Source organism: Sarcophilus harrisii, chromosome 1, assembly GCF_902635505.1.
Source record: "Sarcophilus harrisii chromosome 1, mSarHar1.11, whole genome shotgun sequence".
Taxonomy (NCBI): Eukaryota; Metazoa; Chordata; class Mammalia; order Dasyuromorphia; family Dasyuridae; genus Sarcophilus; species Sarcophilus harrisii.
Window position 1 is genome coordinate 522883015 of NC_045426.1, and position 19156 is coordinate 522902170.

The window sequence follows — 19156 nt, forward strand, 5'->3', positions numbered from 1 at the left end:
TTTTTTTTTTTTTTGCAATTGCCTTTTAAAGCAAATTCATCAGGCATATCAGGAGGTAAAGAGGCAGAGAGTGCAGAAATGGGCTGTAGCATTTTTAGTCAGTAGGGAAAAATACTCTCATGCTTTGGGGAAAAAAATAATCAATGTTCATGTGCCTGTCTCTTCTGTCTCAGCCCGGCACCTATATGCATGAATAATGCCAATAAATCAGAAAGTTGAATACTCTAAGGAAAAGTTTTTAAAGGCAGGGAAAAATACATATTTGTATATGTGTATATATAGATAGATAGATAGATAGATATATAGATATATATACACACATATACTTTCCCTTTCTACTTCTTTCTCTTTCTTTTCCTATACACACATACATGCATTTACATATATGTGAATTTACACATATATATGCACATATACTTCAATAGAAATATATGTTAGTCCCTCACCTTTAAAAAAGTCTTCCTGTTTATTATACACACATACACACACGTTTGAGTGTTTACACACAAATACATAGTTTTGTATTTCCTACATCTATATTTTATCTATGTATATATGTGTGAGAAGTGAACACGCAATCAAATTCTAATTTGAATGAATCAAGGATTAATTTTATTTAAGAGTTTAACATACCATAAAACTTAATACCCTTCCTAGGATTCTATAACATGAAGAAGAAAAAGTCTCACCACTGAAATCTCCCTTCTATACATTCACCTTGCATTCTATTTCTTAGGTAAATATAGTATTAGCCTAAGCAAAATGTAAGCTCTTTGATGGCAGTAACTAGTTTAGATTTTGTAAATGTATCTCTAGTGTTGAATTTGGCACTTTACACAGAGATGGAACTTAATAAATGCTTGTTGAATGAACAATACTCACAACTGCCAAAAAGCCCACAAATGTCAGTGAAGAGTTCTTAAAAATAGAAAACTTGAAAAGAATATTTATAATTTCTTGAGGCCTTCTCCTTAAGGTGTAATATAAAAGCTGTTATCAATATGTATTCAGAAGCCCTTGAGAAATTCTTTCAACCAAAGGGTCTACAAAATCATTAAAAAAATTTTAAAATGTTATTAATACAGTCATATAACTTAAACTACTATTTGCAGAGACCTACATTCTGAAAGCAACCTATCAACATTTTTTTTAATATAAGGAATAAAACAATCCTGTTAGTTTATTCTAATCATCTGAATATCATCAACTCTTGTCAAACTAAAATTTACAAATTGATAAAAGAATTGTCCTCCTTTACTTGAAAAAAGCAGTCTTGTTATTTACCAGGCATTATTATACTACTTTATTAATAGAAAAAATAAAATGTTGTTAAGGATCATGCCTAAGTGAAGATGCAGGTCAATTATCCAAGAGCCTCCACAGCTCTGAATCATAACATTTGAGGGAGTTGCAAAGCAGCCTTTGCAGATGTTCCTTGTGAATCGGAATGAAATAAATTGGAGGCAAGAGGGAAGAGGGGAGAGGTCAGAGAACATAACTGTCTCTCAATTTCCTTGTATCATCATCTTTTTCTCACATGAAAAGATCCCATTCTACAGGTCTGAGTTAGACCTCCAGCAGCCACTGGCAGGTGGCTCCCATATCACAACATGTGCACCACATTGGATACCAAAATGTACTATGCTTTCTAGAGTCCCTACATTGGGGTGCCAAAATATACCATTTGGACTAGCTCACTGGAGGATCTCACAAACAGCCCAAGTCCTTGGTCTTAGTGGAGGCGTGAAGAAGGCAGGAAACCCATGAGAATGGTCAAAAATGGAATGCAATGATGGAGTGTCCTTATTTCAAATACTCCCAGCCCTTAAATACCTAGATATGATCACATCATTATACCATACTAAGTATGTGCCAACTAGAGAACCATTATATCATCACATCACACTGAGCAAGTGCTAACTGTAAGCACCCTGTAATTGATATGTATCCCTTGCTTCAAGTAGAACACAAGGAGTCATGTCTCCTTGACTTCTCAGGAAGAGTGAAAACACCAAAGGGAAGTAGTCACGCCCTCTATGACTTCTCAGAAAGAATGAGAGCCACCAAAGGGAGGTGGGGAACCAAACCAGATATTGTCAGCAGGCTCCCTCTGGGCTGAAGGATCTTGTACCTTATCCAGATTTCCTCCACTATCTGCGGCCCTCTACAAAATGTCATGGAAACTGAAATAAGAATACAGTCATAACAGTATATGGTATTTAATAAAGCTGAGGGCTTTAAAGAAGTTTAGCTTAATTTTCATCCTATTACACTAAATCTTTTCTGTGCATAAACCTCACTTGAAGTCAGTGTGGAGTGTGGAGGTGTGTATTTTTTTTAGATTTCTTGGGTTTCTTTAAAAATATTCCTTATAACTTTATTCAGAATTGTTTTTTATATTTTACTATCATGATTCTCTCTTCTAATCAGATTTAATAAATAAAATTTGAATTAATTGAAAAGGGCAAGAGAGGTTCTTTGCTAAAATCCAATTTTTAACTATCATATGAATGTTATAAAACCAGAAGTCGAACATTAAGATAATTCATTATTTGTTAAAATTCTACCTGAATTAATTTATTCTGTGCCATGCCAATAAAACTATTGAAAAAATATTCTGTAGAGCTAAAAAAAAAACCCAAAATACATCTGAAAGAACAAAAGATAAATAATATTAAAGGAATTAATGAAAAACACAAAAAAAGAAAATTACTCTTAAGGATCTAAAATTAGGTCAGGGAAAACCACTGATATTATAAGAGATCAAGAAATAAAACAAAGTATGAAGAATGAAAAAAATATAGAAGAGAATGTGGAAATCCAGGAGGAAAAACAGCAGATTTGGACAATAGATCCAGAAGAGGAAACTTAGGAATAATCTAACTACCTGAAAGTTATGATGAAAAAAGAAATCTTGATATGTATAGATATAGATATATATTTTTAAAATTTTCTGAAGTGTTAGAAGAAGAAGGGAAAGTATAAATAGGAAAAAAAACCCACCAATAACACCTGAAAGAGATCCTATGAGGAAAACCTACAGGAACATTATAGCCGAATTTAGAAATCCCCAATCAAGGAGAGGAAATATTGTAAGCAACAAGAAAAAAAAAATCAAATGTAATTAGAGCCCCATTTAGAACCACAGAAGATCTAGTAGTGGCTACATTAAAAAACCTCAGATCTTGGAACACTATATATTAAAGAACAAAAGAAATAGGGTTGTAGCCAAGAATATCTTAACCAGAAAAGGTAAGCATAATTCTGAATGAATAAAAAAAGATATTGACTGAATTACCATACTTTTAGGATTTTATTACAAAAATACCTGAACTTGGGAATTTTTTTTTCCTATAAGATACAAGACAAATGTAAAGTAAAAACAAAGACAATCAAGGCTCAATAAGAACAAACTGTTGGTGTTTTATATATGGAAATGTAAACCAATAGTCCAAGACTGATGTGAATAATTGGGTAATTCAAAAGAAAGATTGGGATAGCGATAAGTATGATATAATTCTAAAATGCAAAACTATGGAAGAAAAGGAACAGTAATTATATTTTGTTATATGAATGAGGTGAGAGAATAAGAGCTGACACAGAGGGCTGGTAGTTCTGGAATCCTACTCATGAAGAATGGATTGAAGTGGGAACTACACACACACACACATACACATACACACACATACATATGTATAAAATTGTTTATACATATATATGCATAAAAGTTTTCTAAATTTATAAAGAAATAAGAGGAAAAAGAATTAGGATAAGAGGAGTAGAGAAGGCATATAGATGAAAAGAAATGAGATTAATAACAATAGAATAAAAGGGGAGATAAAGAGTGACGGAGAGGATATGAGGGGATCCTTGGAAGTGTGGAAGGTTAATAACAAGGCAAGGTAGTTGGTAGAAGTAAAGCAGAGGACTCAGCAGGAATGGGAAATAAGAGATATACACAAACATAAGTAATAATAAGGATTTATTAGAAAAATAAGGATTTACTAGAAAAATAAGGATTTACTAGAAAAAATAGGATTTATTAGAAAAAAAGAATTTATTAGGAAAAAAAATAAGGATTTATTACAAAAAAGTGAGGTAGCAACCATGGATCTCAGACAAAGGTTAAGCTACATAAATTTAATCAAAAGAGAAAATAAGAAAACCACAGCCATGTCAGCCATGTAAATCAACTTTGTTTTACAATCTAATTATACAAACTTGGAATATTGCTATGGTGTAGGAAATGATTTGGTGGATTTACAAAAATATGGAAAGACTTGAACTTATAAAAGATGATGCATAATATGACCTTACATCATATATATATATATATATATATATATATATATATATACACACACACACACACGTCTATTTATATTTCTATGTCTATGTATATATATATATATAGAAGTGTATGTTTACATGTGTATGTGTACATGCATGTGTGTGTGTGTGTGTATGTATCTATGCTTAATTGTACTGCATGGGGAGGAAAGGGGAAAAAAAGAAGAAAGTAAAAAATGCTTAGCAAAGAACAAAAGAAAACCCACAAAGAAGCAAAGAAAAGATGGAAAGCTCTGAAAGCAAAGTGTAGTATTTATTTAATAGATTTTCTCTTATGCTCTGGTATGCATATGAAATTATTTCTTGGTTTTTCTTTTTTTTCTACTTGTTTTAAACAAATAAATAAAAATTTTAAAATGCAAAATAATGTGACCTATCCATATCAGATCTAAAACTATATTACAAAGCAACAGAACTATTAGTACTGCCTAAGAAATAAGAGTATTGGATCAGTGGAATAGGTGAGGTACACAAGACTCAGTAGACAATGACTTTAGTAATCTACTTTATGATAGGTCTGAAGACCCCAGCTTCCGAGAAAAGAACTTTGTATCTGACAAAAACTGGAAAACAATATGGCAAAGCTAAGTATAGACTGAGATCTTATGCCATATGCTAAGATAAGGTCAAAATGTGTATACAATTTACACTTAAAGGTAGATACCATAAGCAATTTAGAAGAGCAGGTAATAGTTTACCAATCACATCTATAGAGAAAGGAAGAACAAGCAAAAGATTGAGAACATGATGAAATTTAAAGTGAATAATTTTTATGACTTTAAATTAAAAAAAGGTTTTTGCAACTGAAGGAAAGCAGAAAACGGGTAAAAAACTTTTACTGACACTTTCTGAGGAAAAAAGCCTCATTTTTCAAATATATAGAGAACGGAGTCAAATTTATAACAATACAAATCATTTCTCAATTTATTAATGATCAAAGAATATGAACTTTCATATGAATTCAAAGAATGTGAAGCTTTAGATGAAGAAATTAAAGCTATCTTTTGTCATATGAAAAAATGCTTTAAATTAAGTTCTCAGTTCTCAGGTACCATCTTACACCAATGAGATTGTCTGAGTGATAGAAAAGGAAAATGATACATGTTGAAGAGGATATGGGAAAATTGTAATATTAATGCAATGTTGGTGGAATTATGAACTGATCCAACCATTCTGGAGAATCGTTTGGAACTATGCCCCCCAAACTATAAAACTTTGCATACCCTTTGATCTATCAATACAACACTACTAAATCTACATCTCAAAGAGATCATAAAAAATGGAAAAGGACCCACATATACAAAAATATTTATAGAAGCTCTTTTAGTGCTAACAAAGAATTGTAAGTTGAAAAGATACCTATCAATTGGGGAATAACTGAATAAATTGTAGTATATGAATGTAATGGACTAATATAGTTCTATAAGAAATGATAAGCTGGCAGATTTCAGGAAAAAAAAAAAACATGAAAATATTTATATGAACTGATGTTACAAAAACCAGGAGAACATTGTACACAGCAACAGTAACACTGATCATCAGTTTTGATAGGCTTGCCTCTCCTCAGAAATGCAATAATCTAAAACAATTTCAAAAGAGTCATGATGGAAATTTTTATCCATATTCAAGAGAAAAAAATCTATGGGGTTTAAATGCTGATTGAAATGTTTTCACTTTTTTTCATTTTTCATGGTTTTTCCTTTTTATTCTGATTTTTTTTTTAACAAAATGACTAATGTAAAATTATATTTAATGTAATTTTATCTGTATAACCTCTATCCAATTGCTATATTGGGGAGGGGAGGATAAAAATAAATTAGATCTCAAATTCTTATAAAAATAAATGCTGAAAACTATTTTATATGTAATTGGTAAAAATGCTATTAAGTGGGGAAAAGATAATCCATTATTATTCAGAATAATATTTTAAAGTTAATATATTTTAGTATAAGCACATTTATTTAATTCCTACTTCTATTTCTCATTGTGAAATAGAGGTGACTTTGGGGTTTTGAAAAACCTGACTGAGTATAATTATAATCCAATGTTTTTACAAAATGCAAAAACTTTGGGTATGGACCCAAAAGTGGTCTCTACTTCAGCCTAGAAATAGTATAGATATGTTCAGAAATGTACATTATTATAAGAATGCCTCTAGGTGAAAATTTCTCAAGTAACAATTCATGACTTTTTTTTTTTAATTAATAAGTTAAAGCATGAGCCATAAAATACTGCAGAGATGGAAGGAGTACCCATGCTGTTTAATCCATGATGCTGCTCAAAAAGTGATATTTATATAGTTTATTGCATCATGGGTTCATAGACTGCTAAGCCAAATGATCTTAGAAAAATGTATTGTTAAATTTCTCAAGTTTAGGAAAAGAAAACATGGTTTAGAACCACTTCACTGAGTAAATTCCCAGTTTAGGATCACAGAGATCTCCGAATCAACTAGATCAAAATATACCCTCCAAAAGAATCTCCATTTTGATACATTTAAAAATGACTATCCTTTTTTTTTAAATTTTGAAGATTTCAAGGGAGTAGGAAATACACTACCTCTTAAAGAAAGTCATTTTTATATCCTTTTTTAAATGACAATTCCAAGAATATATTTTCCTTACCTTAAGCCTAAATTACCTCTTTAAAATTCTCAACTATTGCTTTTAATTGCCCCTTTGTGACCAAAGCCTCATGAACAACTTTCAAATATTTGAAGAGAGTGATGATGCCCTCTAATTTCCTCTAAGTTTTTTTTTTTTTGTTGTTGTTGTTCAAACCAAAATATTCCCAGTGACTTCAAAGGATCTTTATATAGTTTGAACTCAAGACCCTTTCCCATCTTGATTATCATTTTGTGTACATTCACCAGTTTATAAACATCCTCCATGAGATATGTTCAAGGTCATGTCATTATTATCAAGGTCAAGGTCATAATTAAAGAGGAACTGAAACCTAATTCTTCCACATTATAGTGTATATATCTTTCTACTACTGTCAGTGCAATAATCAAGTTTAGTATTTTTGATGTATCCAGAGGTACAAAAAGGATATTATTAAGACAATGTACATTTTGAAAGGAAATATGCCTATTCGTGACATCAATGAGGGATAACTCCTAGGCTGGCTGAACACTTCACTGATACACATAGAACATAAAAATTTTAATAGTTTTCTCCAGTGAAAGATCGATTGAAGAATATGGATAAGAACCATAAAAATCTGAAAATATATGAAGAGAGCATACTTACATTGTTAAAATCACAGGACATAAAATGCTCTTAATTCATATCTCCCTAGAGCTATATAAATTGTATTTATATGTATGTATTAATCAATCCTATATATATATAATTATGTATAAAGTATATTTGTATATAGATATATATTTACATATAAGTATCATATATGATTATATATAATCATGTACAGGGTATATATAGAATATATATGAACATATATTTATAAACACATATATTCATTCTAATAACTGTTTTTTTTTTTTTTTTTTTAGTATTAGTTCATTCTTTGATTTCCTTCTGACTGCAATCTACCAACTCTAGATATATGAGATTGACTACCTAGACTATTGTAGGTTGTTCAGTCATTTCATTCATGTCTGACTTTATGTGACCCTATTAGGGGTTTTCTTGACAGAGATGCCATATGCTTAATCAGCTTATTTTATAAATGAGGAATTGAAACAAACAGGGTTAAGTGACTTGCTCAGAGTCACACTTAGTAGAATCTGAAACCAGATGTTCAATCAGGAAGATGAGTTTGACTAACAGTGGGCTTGGCATTCTATCCACTGTACCACCTAGCTGCTCAGTGAAACTGTTAAATTGAATGATTTTCATTACTAATTTTCTTTCACCATTCTGTAGCTTTTAATATTGATGAACATCCTCTCCTTCTCAGTAACCTTTTCTTTGGCTTCTGTGACCTGTTTTCTCTCTTTCCTCCTATTACTCTTCTAACCTACTCTCTTTTGCTGAATCATTGATTTCCAATACTGTTAGCATAGGTATGCCATAGAGTTCTGTACTTGGTCTTCTTCCATGTACTCTCTCTCTTTCTCCTTCTCTCTCTGTCATCTCATCTAATACCAAAGATGCATGATATTTTTTTTATATTAACAGATATGTAGCTTTAACTTTTTTCTTCAAATTAAATCCTACATTGTCACCTGCATTCTCTATGTCCTACTCTGTGACTTATAGATTTCTCAAATTCAACATGTCAAATACAAATTATTTACATTTCTAAATCTAATTCTCTTACAAACACTCATTTCTATTTAAGGTATCCTCTTAATTTCTGAGTTTCATAACCTTCACAATATCACTGGTGTCTAGTTTCTTTTCTCCATTCACACAGTCATCTCCCTAATTTATACTTTCATTATCTCTTACCTCAATTACTTCAATAGCTTCCCTATTAGTCTTCTTCCTTTCTGTCTCTGTCTATATAACCTTTCTTCAATTTATCCTTTATATTGCTGCCAAAACAACTTTTAAAATACATCAGATTGATAATCCCACTTATCTATTCAATTTTTGGGACTCCCTAAAATTTCTAGGAAAAATGATAATCTAGTAAGGCATTTAAACCACTTTATAATTTCTCTATAATCCTCTATCAAAGTGTTATTTCATATCTTCAGGTATTCTATTCCCAGTTCAAACTGGACTACTAATTGTTTCCTAAATTAGATTCTCCAGTAACTGATTTCATCTCTTGCAATGTACTTCTCCTTATCTCTGCTGCTTGGAATCCTAATCCTACTTAAGGTTCACCTCCTTCATAAAGCCTTATTTGTCCTTCCTCATCAAGATAACAAAACTTTCTCTCTCTTCAAGTGATCCTTTCTCATATGCCTTTGCCATGTGCTACCTCTCTTGAACCTTCTCTCACTTTCTGTAAAACTTGTCAAGAGTATGGACTATTTTATTTTATTCTGTTTTTCTTTTTCATTTTTTCCCCTTCATATTTCAAGTACCTGCCTGGATCTTTTGTACATAGTAGGCATTTAATAAATGTTTATAGGATTAAGTTGACATTGAATAGCTTATATCAATAATAGATTAGGACATTTAGTAATTAAAAAGTTTCTTTGTGTGTTTTTTAATCTAATTTTCTCTTTGGAAAAAATGATAATCTCTTCTGCAATAATACTGATCTACAAATAATCATAATGTTTCTCTGTTTGATTTTGAATTTTTGTATTCTTTTGGATTTCAGGAGTTCTATAAGTGTTTTGTTGTGAACAATTATCCACAAAGGCAGAATTTTATAGTGTCTAGCTCTAGATTAGGAGCCAAGAAGACTTCCTATCAATCACTAAGTAAACACTTTTGAATGTCTACATGGCGTCATGGATAAATAACTAGCCTAAAAGCCAAGAAAACTTTGATTAAGTTTTCTTAACTTACTGCTGTGTGACCTATTAAAATTTTTTAAGCCCTCAGTGATCCAGGGATTTTTCTAAAATTATCAATTGCAAAGCAGATCTCATGCTGCCTTGACAAAAAGTTTCCTCATCTGAAATAGTTTATAATGAAATCATAGATTTCTTCTATAAAATCCCCTTTTGTAAATATCACTAAGTATCAACAGCATTACGTTTTCTCCAAATATTTCAGAACCTGTCTCATTTATAGAATCAAAAACTGACTTTCCTAAAACTAAGCCAGAAAATCTCTTACCAAACCTGCATGGCTTTTTTTGAACCATGGGAAGAACAGAACATGTTCCCATCTGTGCTGGATATGTGGGTGATGACATTGGAAACAGATCATTCCTCTGAAAGAATTTTCCCATATTCCAATATGGGACAGAGTCACTGAATCATGGATTATTAGGTAGCACATTGGATAGAATTCTGGGCCTCAGTTCAAATCTGGTTTAAGACTCTTAATAGCTGTATGACCTTGGTCAGTTACTTATCTGTAAAATATGGATAACGATAGCATCTATCTCCCAGAGTTATTTGAGAATCAGATGAGACAAAATTGTATAGAACTTAGAACACATTGCCTGACATATAATAAGCACTATATAAAAGTTCTTATTGTTATATCTAAAAAGGAACACTGTGTTTTTTAGCTTTATCTGCTTTCCTATAGATGGAGAAACCAAAACCAATAAATCCTCTACATTTCCCCCAGCTAGTTTATAATATATCTAGATCCAGAATCAAGTTCTCCTAATGCCCAAGTCAAAGCTCTTTCATGATGTTTTCAATGTGAGTTCACACCATAATTATTTCATCATTATATTCTATGTGATCCTTTAGACATATATATGTGTGTCTCTCTGTGTGCATAGACAAATTTTAAATATTTTCTGAATGTTGATACAACACAAAAACACTGAAATTTATTTTGAAAATAAATTTTCTTGCTTCATATTTTTAAAAATGCTGTATTCTCTCAATAACACTTTTTATCTTAATGCATTCTACTTGTAGGCACTGTTCCTTTTTAATATAAATACATTTCTTTAATAGAAATATATATATATATATATATATATATACACATATATTTTAAATATATGTATATATGTGTTGATGTGAGGATATATGACTGAAAATGGATCATATAGAAACAGGATACAAAGATACAACATGGAAAGGAATCAAACAAGACATATTTTGTGATTAGAAAGTAGGAATCCATAAAATTCTAGAAAATAAAACTATTTTCTCATACTATAGACTCTTTCTGAAAGAGTCAAAAGCAACAACACAACCTGGTCAATGAAAGACTTTATTACTCAGAAAAATTAGACAGTCCCCATTCTCACCATGAAAGCCAAGACTTCATATCCCAATCACTAATTCTTTGGTCACCAAACTCAGAACTCAAAATATTAAAAATCCATTATAGTAGAGAAGATGTATTATAACACTTTAGGAATGCTTGCATTTACCCATGATGGTATATTTTGTTTTATTTACATAAATGAGAAATTTGCTGGATAAAGCAATATAGACTGTAACTTTTTTCTCATAATTAAAAATCAGTCCTTGCCTCTTTACAAATATGGAGAAATTAATTACTTTTTGAAAGAAAATAACAATATATGTCAAGGGGAAATTACAATTGGAAATTTTATTTTCATCAAAACTTCTATGGTGTGATAAATTATGTTAAACATAAAATCTTCTAAAATTAAAGCAATTGCCTATAAACTTCAAGGGGTCTAAGGTGGGGAAAGACTTATGGTTTAAGATCAATATCTGTCATAAAATCCATATCAAACTTCCTCTAACATAAATCCTAAATTTATTGAACCAACTAATGTCCCATCTTTATGCAGCCTATTTTAAAAGTGATTTTTAAAATCATATTTGGAACATAGAATAATTCCTTTATCAACTTTTCAGATTCTAAATCTTCAATACATGCAGAATAACTTAAATGAATAATTAAATACATACCTATAAATTATTCAAATGATAATGAACACATTTCTTTGTATAATATGGTTATTGTTCATATGCTAAATAATACAATATAATTTTATCAAATCCAAATCACTGCAGTGCAGTACTTCTGCAATGAAATCCATACATATTATATATATATATACATATACATACATATACACACATACATATATGTATACATATATATCTGTGTGTCTGATGTATGTGTATATATACATATATTCATATACATATGTTAAAATGAAATCTTTTAAGTATGTCAATCAAACATACTTTTTTAAAAAATGCAAACTAAATACAAATTGATATAGGCTATATAATCATAAAATTATTAATAAAACCTGCCAGATCTTTCAGAATAAAATATTCAACTGACTGTTCCAAATCTGACTTTATTTGCCAGGCTCTTAGGAATTTGCCTTTTTTGGAAAAGGAAATTAGTTTTTTTCCAGTGAGTTCCTTACAAGTTTAATAAGTGCGATTGATATACTTTTTAGAGCAAATATACTTTTTATCAAAACTGTTTTTTTTTCCAGAACATTATGATGGATGCATTTTGCATTGCTACAAGCACATTCAACTTATTAATACTTCCTAACATAGTGTTTCTTAATCAATTTTTTTCTTAAAAGTACGGGATTTCATATTATTGAAAGTCATTTGAATTAACTGCTTCTCTCATATAAGGAAATGATTTTTTTTTCTCTATTAGATGTCATGAAGTGAACAAAGCAAAAAAATTGCATTTTTAAATATTAAATGATAATATTTTCCACCAAAATTTATCAGTCTGATAAAAGTATAGAAGTTAAAATTATAAAATACACAAATAATCAATTATGGAGGGGAAAAGGAGATTATCTACTCACCAGTTGTGAAATTATATCTAGCTGAAAATCCCATAGATTCCAACTCTCCATCAGCAAAAAATTTAATCCACAAAAACCTGCCACTGGATTTTATTACAGGTGGATTTTGCTGTCCACAGAAACGTCCAATGATTGGAGAAAAGCCAAAAGGTCCATCTCGCACTTCAATATGATCAAATTTACACTCCCAAGAGGGTTCAATAGAGTACTTTTCATCAAAGTAAAGTTCAATACATTGTCTGGGGGCAGCTGAAAAAGATGAGTGAAAGAAGATTATTTACTAATCTTGTTTAGTTTTAATTTTCTGATGCATCTCTGATTTTCCCTGCAGATCTGATATTCAAATCATGATTGTGCTAAACACTCAAAAATAAAAAGCAAGCACATGTATTCTGATAGATAACATTCTAAAGAGGCATGCTTTCCCTGGAGGATTCCAGATTTCCACAAGGAAATTCTAAATATTCATTGGGGGAAAGGATTGATAATGGTAAACAAATCTAATGGGTTTTTTCTCCTTTTCCTTATGAAAAGGAAGTAGTTAAACATCATCTTGGGATTAGAAAGAAAAAAAATAAATAAAGCTTCCCTCTGCCACTTTTCCACATTAAATATGAACAAGTGGCAAAGGGAAGTGGCCTTTCTCTAGGATATCCCAAAGAATTGTTCAGTTCTAGTTTGATAGCCATCCTCTATAGGAATATAAACAACATTTCCAGAGAAGTCACTTAATAAGAGTATTTTATGTTTTATTCTGATGCTCCCTTCTTTTCATTTAGCTTCTTATATACAACCTTTTGATATGTATATGTTTGGAGTAACAGTGATGAAATAGTAATGTATTGAGGTCAATATTGATTTTCTACTTAATTATTTCTCAAATCCACACTGCTCTGGAGATTATGTAGATTAAAATGTTACAAATCTCTCAAAGGTTGAAATTATGTGTGACTAAGTCAGGAGATTTTAGTTTTATCCATGAGAAGACATAGCTACATCTTACATATCCGTTTGCTTAGATGTGTAATTTACTGAAAAATCTGTACTCCATTGTGTGAACCAGAGGATGACAAAGCTCTACCATCTGCTTGATGATTTTAGGGATCATCAAGAAAGAAATATCACAAAAAGAGAAGGTTCAAAGAATCTGCAGATATTCTGTCACCTACCTAGATTGTAAAAGACAAGTCCAGCAAAATAGGAGGAAAACAATTTAGGAGAAACTTCAAAAAAGTAGATTTTGGAGAAGTTTGAGGTTAATGGATTTATCATCTTCCCTAATCAGCTCACATCTAGGCATAGCATTTTAGCAAGGGTACTAATCCATAGTAGACCAAGCATGATAATGGAGGAAGAAAGAGACTCAGATCACATTATATAAAGATTAATAGAAGGAATAGGAAATGGTTAGCCTCAAGAAGATTTAGTGGAATTATGAAAACTGTCCGTAATAATTTGAAGAATTATAAGAATCATAAGAAAGAGGTTTACAATTTATTTTTCTTGGGTTCTAAGGGCAGAACAGGTAAAAAAAAAAAAAAAAGTAGAAATGCAATAGTAAAGATTTTGAGGAAAATGCATTCCTAGTTAGAAATATTCCAGAATGTGATCTACCTTAAAGGGTAATAGGCTCACCCTGCATAGGAATTCTTTAAACCACTATTGAATGAGCATTTGTTGCTTTTGTTATAGAGGGATATCTTTGTTCAACATGAAAGTTTTGGTAGGTTTGGGAACAGGTTGGACTAAATGACTTGTGAAGTTCTTTCCAACTCTGATATATTATTCTCAGAAAGGTCAGATGTTTACTTTCCTAATTTATTCTCACTACACATAAATCTAATTATAAACTGAACTCCAGGGGTGCAACTATGGTTAATTTAACCTAAAGAAATAACCTCATCTTGCATAGTAGGGATATTTCCTCTTGACATAAACATTTTTTTTTAATTTGGTATTTTATTTTTCCCCAATTACATTGTTTTCAAAACTTGAGTTTAAGATTCTCTCCCTTTCTCCTTCCTCCCTTCCCTCCCCACACTTTGGGAATGCAAGCAAATCAATATATGTTATACATGTGTAGTCATGGAAAACATTTTTATAATAATCATATTGTGAGAGAAAATACAGACTCCCCTTTAAAAAAAAGCCCTTAAGAGAAATGTTGAATTGGGCATAAGTATTTTCAAATGTTTTGTGACTAAGAAAGGACCTTATCCAAGATATTTTTTAAATCTATATAATTATTTATATATATATATATTTATATTATATATATTTTTACTTTTTAACTTAGTAAATTAAATGGATATTAGTAATTAATTCAAGATTTCAGTAAGTCTTCATCAGGTAATTGAATAAATTTGGTGCAGCATAAATATCAATATGAACAATTTGAGACAAAAATTATTTGTTGTTTAGTCATGTTCAACTCTTTGTGATCCCTTTTGGGTCTTCTTGGAAGAGATGCTAGAGTGATTTGCCATTTCCTTCTCCAGAGCATTTTACAGATGAAGAAATTGAAGCTAACATACTAGATAACATGAAAAGATACTAATTGTACTTATGTCATTTCCAAAAACTGCATTTTTAAAGACAGTCTCTCTCTCGTTCTCTCTCTCTCTCTCTCTACATATATATATATATATATATATATATATATATATATATATATATAAATATATGTATACATGTATTTTTTTCCTGCAGAGATTGTTTCCATTAAATGGTTGGAAAAGAAAATCAATCATGGTACAGCTTTTTGAGAATGCTCTCTAGAAAATTTTCAAAAAAACTTTCTCTTCCATATCATTTTTTTTTTGGTTTGAAGCTTTATCCATTTAGTTATAAGTTTCCATTTTTAAGAGAAAAGTCCTTTTTCTTCATTGCCAGAACTAACCAGTTCTCTAACTAACCAGTTGTCTTTGGAGAAAATGTCCTTGTTCCATCAATTATTTACTATCCTTTTCATCTTTAATCTCCTCTAGTCCCTTATCCTCTACCAATAATCATGCCAAAGACTCCTCATCAAAAAAAATATAGCAATCAACAACTCAATTCATACACAAACAAAAACCTTTAAACTATGTAGTGCTTCAACCCTTTTCTCTTTGCTATAAGAATTCATTAAACATTTTTTTATTCTGTCTGCTTTCACTTTCCTACTATTAATTAAATTTTATATCCTTTGTATTGTCTACTACTTGCTAAAATTTCTCTATTAAGCATTGCCAATTTCTGTAGCCTTTTTTTTTAGAAATCATCTTTGACCTTCCATTAGTGTGTGACACCATCAGCTACCAATTCCATTCCTGACTTTGCAATGTTATATTTCTAATTTTATCTCTCTGATGACTCCTATTTTCACTACAACTCTATTTCTTCAATTCTACTTGTTTCAGCATCTGATTATGAGCATTCTTCAAGAATTGAATTTCAACACTTTTTACTTACCCAACTTCATGATTTTGGAGGTTTATTATAATGATTATATAATTCAATGATCAACTCTATGAAAACTACTCTTTTTTAAAAATTGAGCTAGTATTATTCCCTTGAGTTTCTTAAATTTCTAAATGTCTAGTGGGCCTTTCTCTTTCAGCATTCTACTAGCACTTCAAATTCAATGTCAAAAAAATTGGTAACAATTTCTAAAACCTGTTCCCTCTTCCTCAAAATTCTTCTGCGTCTGACTTCCCTGTTCCTAGAAATAAATTCGGTTTTCTTCAGCAAATATTTATTACATACCTATTTTATGCAATGCAACTAGATGGTTGTTGAAATACAAAGCCCAATAAAAAATAACCCACAAGGAATTTAAAATTTACATAGAAAATCCATCAAAATATAAAGTCATGTCTAAGAGCTCAGAGGATCAAGAAAAGTTTCTCTTGTGATTCCTCTCCCTTGTTCCGTGCCGTGTTCAACAGATGCCACATAAAATTTTATTTTCACAATAACATTCTATATATTCCTTGCATTCCAAATTCAAATAAAAATAAGTAACTACCTTATGTGAAAAGCTTTGTAGTAACTACTGAAGTACAAGAAAAAAAGTACAGTACCTTTTCTCAAAAAGATTATATTCCTTTCTATTCTTGTCATCACCTTAGTTCCAACCATGTATAAAAATCTTATACATGGTCTTCTCACTTGTTTCATAATTAAATTCAATTTAATGAACATCAGTTAAGTACTTACTATGTGCTAGACATTGTGCTAAGCACTAAGGATGAAAATAAGAAAATGAAAGATAGTTTCAAACAATATATTAACAACTTATAACTCTTACTTTTAAGCTCTCTTGATTCTAATTCATTTTACTCATTGCTATTAGATAAATCTCTTCTTGGATTATTGACTTGTTTGTCAAGGCAGAGAGGCTTGCATAGCTAAATGAAATTATGAGCTGTATCATGCAGTATTACTCAAGATGGACAGGTCACAGTGGAGAGTTCTAACAAAACATGATCCATTGGAGAAGGAAATATCAAATTAATACAGTAAAGATAATTAAATAAATAAAAGACAAAACAAAACATATTATTTAAGTGATAAAAGAAATGACATTACAAGATGAGCTCCTTAGGTTGGAATGTGTCCGATGTGTTACAGAGGAAGAGTGGAAAACAATTACAAGCAGCTCCGAATCCAAAAGGAAGATGTGGGTAGGGGAAAAAAAAAAAAAAAAAAAAAAAACAGTCTGATGCTGTAATGGAAAATATTGTGTAGAAAACTGGAATGCATGTTTTATGAAGCAAAATTAGTTGTATATTGTCAAACAAGATGTTGAAAGATGAAAATTTGCATCTCGGGTGTCAGTGTACTCACTTGAATTGGAGCAGATAGATCTACTCCAGATGATCATTATATAACACCATGGGCAAGAATTCCTTAGAAGAAATTGAATAGCCTTCAAAAAGTCTGGACAGTGTACTAAAAAGCATAGATATCACATTGCCAACATCTGTCCATATGGTTAAAGCTATGGTTTTTCCAGTTGTAAGGTATGACTATGAAAGTTGAACTTTAAGGAAAGCTGATCACCACAAAATTGATATTTTGACATTGTGGTGCTGGAGGAGAGTTCTGAGAGTCCTTTAGACAGCAAGAAGATCACTTAAAGAGATTAATTTAGACTATTCATCTGAACGTCAAACACTGAAGCTGAAGCTTAAATACTCTGGTCACATAATAAGAAGATGGTACTCACTGGAAAAGACCTTGATGTTGGGAAAAATTGAAGGCAAAAGGAAAAGAGGACAACAGAGAAGGAGATAGAAGAATAGTCATGGAAGTAATGAACATGAACTTGGATAGACTTTGAGAGATAAAAGTGACTGGTGCGTTATGGTACATAGGTCATGAAGAATTGGATACAATTGAATAAATGAACAACAATAGACATCGGATGAATTATTCTCAACCTCTGATATCATTCTCCTGCTCAGAAATTCCTAATAGTTTCCCACTGCTTAAAGAACTGAGAACATAATCATTACCAAACATTTAAGACTCTTCATAATTCATAAGTGAAATTCATAATTTCAATGTTCACAGTTATTTAATTCTTATCTTCCACTACCCATTAGCACAATATTGCAATCATCACATAGGATTTCTAACATATCCCTTCTCAAATATTTCTCTTCTATGGTTTTATTCATCATGTTTTCAGTTACTAAAAATGCTTTCTATCCATTCCTCAGTCTACTAAAATCTAATCATACATCAAACTTTGGCTTCAGTACTACCTCTTGCTTGATTTCTCTGATCACTCTGGCTAGTTGTGATATCTCCTTATTCTGATCTCCTACAGCTTTTTGTGGTACCACTCCAATGAAATTCATCTTAGTCATATTGGATGTGCTATGCCTAGTTTCCAATTAGTGCAAATAGAAGAATTCCCTTAAGTGTTCACAAGTATCTGTGTTTACACTATTTGAAGACATAATTATGCAAAAATGGGTTAATTGTTTCTAACTCAAAAAGAAACAAAGAGTTCACATTTGAATTCTTTTTGTTTTAGTGTTGAATCCAAAATCATATACCTGTAGGACATGTGCAAATAAAATTTTACCTCTAATATATGAAACAAATATCACAGTGCTTCCTAGCTATATGCAGTATATAAAATAGTGAACAGATAATTGTCTTCAGAGTTGCCAACCTGGGTTCCTCATTGCCTCTGATGATATATTCTTTTTAACCCAGGCAAAATCAGTTCACTTCTCAGACTCTCCAGGCAACCTTCTCAACTTCTAAGTTGAATAAAAGGTATTAATCTGAACTAGTAAAGAAAGTTTCTCACTTAAAACTCTTTATACTTGTAAAATCACAAGTGCTACTAAAATACACTAAAACATTTTGAAAATGCAAATAGATACTTTATGATAATAATTGTATTAATTTCATAGCAGATAAACCTGATATAAATTTATATAACATATGGATGATGCAGGCAATGGCACTCCAAAAAAAG

The 19156-nt window shown here is 30.8% G+C and overlaps 1 protein-coding gene across 2 annotated transcripts in view; it reads right to left on the reverse strand.

The window, feature by feature from the left end:
* The window catches only part of NETO1 (neuropilin and tolloid like 1), a 205781-nt gene that overhangs the window by 166290 nt on the left and 20335 nt on the right, over positions 1 to 19156 (reverse strand). For both annotated transcript variants that reach the window (XM_031946699.1, XM_012541572.2), the window contains exon 4: positions 12676 to 12924. In XM_031946699.1, coding sequence (XP_031802559.1) covers positions 12676 to 12924 — 249 coding nt within the window. The remainder of the gene's footprint in view (positions 1 to 12675; positions 12925 to 19156) is intronic.